The 6,720-nt window shown below is 39.2% G+C and overlaps 1 protein-coding gene across 1 annotated transcript; it reads left to right on the top strand.

Moving 5' to 3' along the window:
• Positions 1-544: 544 nt before the first annotated feature.
• On the top strand, positions 545-5,141 carry LOC306969468 (retinol-binding protein 2-like). The gene is made up of 4 exons (XM_079565091.1): positions 545-664; positions 3,147-3,325; positions 3,396-3,497; positions 5,025-5,141. Exons 1-4 carry the CDS (start codon positions 592-594, stop codon positions 5,073-5,075), a joined length of 405 nt encoding a protein of 134 aa, XP_079421217.1. The 5' UTR covers positions 545-591; the 3' UTR covers positions 5,076-5,141.
• The last annotated feature ends 1,579 nt before the right edge of the window (positions 5,142-6,720 follow it).

Genomic DNA, 6,720 nt, shown 5'->3' with positions numbered 1-6,720 from the left:
CGCTCGGTCTATTGTTCTTTATATGAATTTGCATTGCACTGAACTGTTGTAAAAACATGATTCCATTATTACACACACTAACTATCCATCTGAAATGGATGAATCAACTAAGCATAATCAATTCTATGTTGAGCCAAATATTACACAATGGTCACTGCAGTAATTACAGTGCAGCGTCCAGGGCACCTGATCTGGGAGGATTACAGCTATTGTGCAGGTTCTCGGTTGCCCTATCTTCTAAAGTTAATAGTGTTATACATTGCAATCCTAGATAAAAGAAAGGGGAAATAAAACAGAACAAAATCTGCAAATATTGCACTTTCCTCACCTCAGCTAAACTTTTGCACACAATGTTGAAACATATAGGGCTTGGCAAACAGCAGTCTGGACTTTATAACAGCAGTCGTTCCCTGTCCTTTGCTCTGAGCATACACACACACACACACACACACACACACACACACACTCACACGCACGCTCACACGCATACACTTGTGTATAAAAAGGGATGGGCCCAGGCTCAGGCTCTCTCATTTAGCCCCAGGGCAAACTACACCAGGGTGTAAGTTATCACCTCACATAACAGTCAGCATGCCGGCCGATTATAATGGACGCTGGGAGATGGTGAAGAATGAGAACTTCGAAGAAGTCATGAAGGCCCTGGGTAAGTGGAAACTGTGTAGCTGCTTTATACGTTTTGCAGATTCAGCTGAATGGGACTTGTAAAGCTCGCAAATGATCGTTATGGCAATGCCAATACCGTGCGAAGCCACTGAGATTCTTCTGTTTAGTCAACACAGCCCAAAGCCAAAACACACAACTTAAACCGATGCAAAGCTTCAGTTTTAATCATGATTTTTCTAGTTTAGGCTTCAGATGAAAAAAAAATTGGGATTTTGTTTGAATTCAATGTTGTGTAATGCTGTGTTAAAAAGGTTTGGAAAAATATTGCAACAACATCATCGCAGTTCAGTTCCAACTCTCGCGTCCTGTTGTTGTGTCCTTGAGCAAAGCACTTTGCCGTCTTTGTATGTGCTGTCTGTAGCACTGTGTATGTGCATTGTGTAATTTGAGTAGCCATGGCTAAACACATAACTGTGTAATGTAGGTGCTTTGATTGGTACACATTTGAACATACTGGAAATAATGACAGCATCTGTATGAAATGACAATGAACGGAACAGTATCACGATAATGAAGTTATTGCAATATTTTAACGAACCATTTTGTGTTCAAATACATGTAAAGATATTTAATGTATAGTTATCAATAAACAAACCAATGAGTTGCAAATGAAAAACAAAACTTTGTCATTTTAAAACAGAATAAAAAAGCTCACCCATCCATTTGACATTTATTTTTATTCAAAAGCCTTTGCATATTTCCACAGCGCTATCTGCAATGCATAATCCTGCCCTGATACCGTGATATTTGTGGGAAAACCCTGTGAATAGCCAGTGCGCTCTATAGCCCTCTTATTCCCAGCCAGCGCCGGGGAAAATGACATCCTTATGGAAATGGCTGGAGCCGTCATTTCGACGGGTAAATATAGGCGCCTCATCTGTAAGAGCGATGGGGAGGAATTGAATTCTCACTTAAAGGTGAATGGGATGGGGATCTGGATACGGCGAGGGTGGGCAGGCAGGTCGTTTAAGTGTATACTGATTATGAACAAGGTCGTTTTACGGGGGAAATTGCACTGTCAAAACATCAGTCAGAAGTATTAGAATAAGGCACACAAAAGTCACTGATGCACCTTTAAATAAAGGTACAAATATTTTAACTGATACTACTGCATTGATTATTATGGAGGTAACAATTAGCTTAACATGCTTTTTTCAGGCTTTAACAACTACTTTACATCTCTTAAGTTTGGGATTTTCTCATGTAACTTGAAATACTGTGTTTACAAAAAATTAAAACTGTAAAACGAATAATAAAACTAGCCTGTTTTAAGCATATTGCAATTGCTACAACACATTTGTAATCCGGCTCTGAAGCAGCTGGGATAAACTGCAGAGTCAGGAGCCCTACTTGATTTCCCCGTTGTCGATAGGTGGTTAAATGCATTACGGTAAGTGCTGTACTGTACTACTGCACTGCACACCACTGTACACTTTGTAGAATCCGATTTTTGTTTCCAACCCAGAGGAGGAAAGTTCTTCACATCACAATCAATGAGAAATCTGCCTTTGTAATTATCATTTTTCTCATGAGAACTGCTATTTTTTGCATCTTCATTTGTGTTTGCACTGCAGGTATTTGACAGCAAAGTTCACATGTTGACAAGAAAGGACGCTTTTGACCGAAGAGTCCAGCACTTTAGAACTAAGCGCCAGTTAATAAATCAATCTGCTGTCAGAAATGTGGGCAAGGTTTCAGAAATTGTATCTTTGCAATTGAGAAAAAACTCTACAAAGGAAACTCCCTGTGAGATTCAGAGTCTCTTTTCCACAGAGTCCTGGACACATTGTGCAGGTTTGCAGCGCAGCATAGATACAGACGGCATCTCTGGAATCGCCCATATATGGTCATGTTTGAAAACAGTTAAGGGGGAAAACAATTTGGAGAAAAATCAAAACTTTCTCTAAATATTCAAAAACTAACAAACAACTGAATAGTGAGTATAGTTTTCTACCCAATAAAGATACCAAGACATGGAGAGGAGCAAAGTGGTTCAACAGCCCATAAATACATAAATAACAGAGAATGCTAACATGATGCTACATGTTAGCATCGTGCTAATGATGTTTTTTCACTTCTACTGAGCAATCTGCTGTGAGAAAATATCCATATGGGCCCGATTTACACTTGACTTTATTTACATGTGGCAAATAAGTTCATATTCCAGCAGAAAATGGCTAAAAAGAGTGTAAAACTGTGCTTCCCAAAAGATTACATTTTCCCCCTTGGCCAGGCCACACACCCTTCTCTGACACGATGCTGTCTGTATCTATAGGAAACTCCTAATTGATAATTGAAACCCAGCACCTTCTTGATGCGTGAAAGGACTGCTAACTGCCGCTTAGGCCTACGTGAATCCTCTCAACCCTTAAAGTTTAGACTGCCCAAAGCCTGTTACTTTCAGATTTAAAAGTGCAAAAAAATGTCCCGACCAACCGCTACGTTTCGCCTCGTTTTGACAGACATCGACTTCGCCACCCGGAAGATCGCCTCCCACCTGCACCAGACGAAAGTGATCGTCCAAAACGGAGACACATTCGAGACCAAGACCCTGAGCACCTTCAGGAACTACGAAGTGAACTACACCGTCGGAGTGGAGTTCGAGGAGCACACCAAGGGCCTTGACAACAGGAAAGTCATGGTGAGGCTTTTTTGTTTGCTTTTTTGACCACATAGCAGTGCTCTTTATAACATGTGTTGTGCGTGAGCAGACTCTGGTCACCTGGGACGGGGACAAGCTGGTCTGTGTCCAGAAGGGAGAGAAGGAGAACCGCGGCTGGAAGCACTGGATCGAAGGAGACTTGCTCTACCTGGTGAGGGGAAACAAAAATATATGAGATATTTGATAACCGTCTTCAGTGCTTATTTCTTTTTGTAACGTTTTACAAAAACAGTGGTTCTCAACATATCAGCTACCATCTCGTGAAATACATGACCTTCCAAGTACCACATCATAAAATATTTAACCCTCTGAGTACAGCGAGATCAAGATCAAATCAGGACTAGACTGTCTGAAGATGGTCTAAAACACATCTAAATAGAACAAAATTACATTTAGACTGGGCATAAACATCATATGAACCACAAACTAATACTTAAAGGTGCATTTTGTACCTATTTATGCAAAACAAAATGCATATATATAGTATATATTAGTGCGTAGTTTACCTTTTAGTGACCCAGCGGTTATACTGCATATGTACAATAGCATGTTAGCATGGTACCTTTACTTTCCATCACAGTGGCCTCTATTGCTCGGTTGCAGGTGATATCACAGTGCTCTAAGGCCTATAATATTATATAGAGGTACAATTATTTTGTTTTTGAGTACATGTTTGGTCTTATACAGAGAGATCATGGACCCAGTGTCTGATATTAATGATATTTTTTGTAATTCATATATTTTCCTTTTTAGATATGACTTGTGAAAGTGTAATGCTGTTAATAGGAAAAACTGGCGCCTGCCCCCACTGGGTCCGGTGACATCATCACATTCTAGATCCTGCAACCCACCAATAGGATGTTTTTTTTTTTGGTAGGTTTTCACTGCTCATGGAACCATCTCCCTGGTTACGCATATATTCTACCCAGAAAACCTACCAGAAACCCTAAAAAACAATAGATTTGTTAAGTGATGATGTCATCGCCCTACCCTATTCACTATGATTTTGTTGAATTTAACCTGCTGTAGAGCCGAGGCTCAGAAATATCACATTTACTCTAGAATTGTTGTTCTTTTCTGTAATGACTTACCTTTTTCATGCACAGTGAAGGCTTATTTTATATATATATATATATATATTATATTTTGCCTGGAGTAAGGGTGAAATTTATTATTCTAATTTGGTGTAAAACAGTTTTTTTTCTTTTATCTGCTGTTATTTCAGCATGAGATTCAGACAAAGTTGCAGTTTTTGCTGTGTTTTTTCTGTGGAACTCTCAACAGTTTGGATCCAGACGTAGCTTGGTTATTGTGTGTGAGGTCACACTTAACAAACACATTGATCCTGGAGTGTCATAGAAGCCACCGTGATGGGAAGTACAGGCGCCACGCTAACCACTCACACAGCCACTGGGTCACTGAAAGGTCAAATAACAATGATATCAACCTGTTCATGTTCACATAAAAAAAATATTCCCCTTTAAAGACAACGATACAAAAGAATCCCAATGACAAATCCAAATGCACTATCTCCACACCAAGTCAATTTGTATCAGTGAGCAATAATAATAAAAGAATCGACGCACTTGTTACCAAGTGATTAGAGATTGTGAAACTCTGCACTTTAAACTGTTGCATCATGGGTAAAGTGGTTTAAAGGTCTGTATCTTCTCTTTAGGAAATCACAGTACAGGACAAGGTCTGTCTACAGGTCTTCAAGAAGGCATAAGGATCAAAGAAGTTTTAGATGTTGTGTCTATTTATACTGTACTTGTAATAAACATTTTTAAACATGTGCATCGTGTCGGACTATTTTTTGTAAATAGTAATAAATAGATAAAAAATGGGGATTGTGTTGTGAGACAAAAATATATACAACTACAATTGGACACGGGTTGCCTTGAGCAAACACAAGCACAAGTTTTATATTATCTATGTATTACTATTTAATAGGGACAGTGCATATTAATGATCAGTAATTACAGTGTAAACATGCCAGATTATAGCACACATGCTCATTTCCATCTACACAGAAACAATTAAAAGTTACATTTGCATACAATAAGAGGAAGGCATAGAAAAAAGTAAGAGGCTGGATTAAAGCGGTTGCACAGTTCATCCACTGTTTAAAGTGCAGTTTGAAAGTGACCAGTGATGGACATTCTGGACAGAGGGAGCCTGTTCCAATAATGCGTCCCCTTTACAGACAATACGGTTTGTCCGAATGTGGTGCGCCTGTGTGGCAGTGTTAATTTCGTCGACTAAAATATTTAGTCTTAATTTTAGTCAAAGTGATATTTTTGACGACTAAAATTGGACTAAAACTAAATTCAAAGTTTTTCATGAGACTAAAACTATGACTAAAATGTCCAGATATTTTAGTCGACTAAAATAAGACTAAATAAAAATGAAAAGGAGAGACTAAAATCAGCCAAACTTCTATTGAGCGTCTGAAAGAGCCTCAGATCATGTAAATTCACTGCCAAAGGATCAGCTCTGAGCTTTGTTCATGTGGAGCAGCTCCATGAAGCAGAGGAACAACATTAAATATGATTATAATGAATATTATCAATGCAAAGTCGACTAAATTCGTCTTAAATTTAGTCGACTAAATTAACTTGCAATTTTAGTCGACTAAAACTAGACTAAAATTGAAGATATTTTTTTGGACTAAAACTAGACTAAAATCGAATTACATTTTCGTCAAGACTAAAACTAAATTAAAATATGTTGTCAAAATTAACACTGCTGTGTGGTACCTCATGGTCTCCTCGAGCTGCGGCCCTAGTGCCCATCCCACTCACAGCCTTCACTTTTATAAAGTCCCGAATTGGAGGAAGTTTTAAACTATGTGAACACGGTGTTCCTCATTTGAAAGCTAAGAACAGCAGAATTCAGTACCAGAGAACAGTCAACAACATGGTAATTTCCAAGGCTGATTTTAGCCACAGGACTTGGCAACCTTAGGTGTGGGGCAATCCACAGTGTTGCTTATAATCTTCATTTCCCATATGGATCCTTCACTTTGTTTTGAGGATACACGCCAGGAGAGAGGTAAAACTCACTTCAGCACAGGCGACAAAGATGCACAGTGCTCACAGTGTTTCACCAATAAATTAAAAGCCTCAACACGAAATGAGACTCGTTCATTGGAACCAACTTTAGACGCTGCACGCTTTCCCAGGTACAGCGTGTTCTGCCGGAAGCGCAGGACGATCCACCATCCACGTAGCCAAAATAAAGCGCGTAAAGCTGCACACTGACGCGCGCTTCATACCGGAAATCAGTTCTTCCTTTTCTTACAACTGCACCACTATTTAAGCTCCTACTCCTCCATAATACAAATGCAGAACCTGTGTTTAACGTGTTATGTC

This window comes from Gobius niger, assembly GCF_951799975.1.
Source record: "Gobius niger genome assembly, chromosome: 1".
Classification (NCBI taxonomy): Eukaryota; Metazoa; Chordata; class Actinopteri; order Gobiiformes; family Gobiidae; genus Gobius; species Gobius niger.
The sequence above is the reverse complement of the archived record's forward strand: the minus strand, read 5'-3'. Positions and strand labels throughout refer to the sequence as shown.

What these genes read in the sequence shown, in the direction of transcription:
- LOC306969468 (XM_079565091.1), top strand. Translation starts at nt 592, where the DNA reads ATGCCGGCCGATTATAATGGACGCTGGGAGATGGTGAAGAATGAGAAC. An exon ending in AGAAGTCATGAAGGCCCTGG is followed by an intron (nt 665 to 3,146) that starts GTAAGTGGAAAC and finishes TCGTTTTGACAG; the next exon opens with ACATCGACTTCGCCACCCGG. An exon ending in AAGGAGACTTGCTCTACCTG is followed by an intron (nt 3,498 to 5,024) that starts GTGAGGGGAAAC and finishes TCTTCTCTTTAG; the next exon opens with GAAATCACAGTACAGGACAA.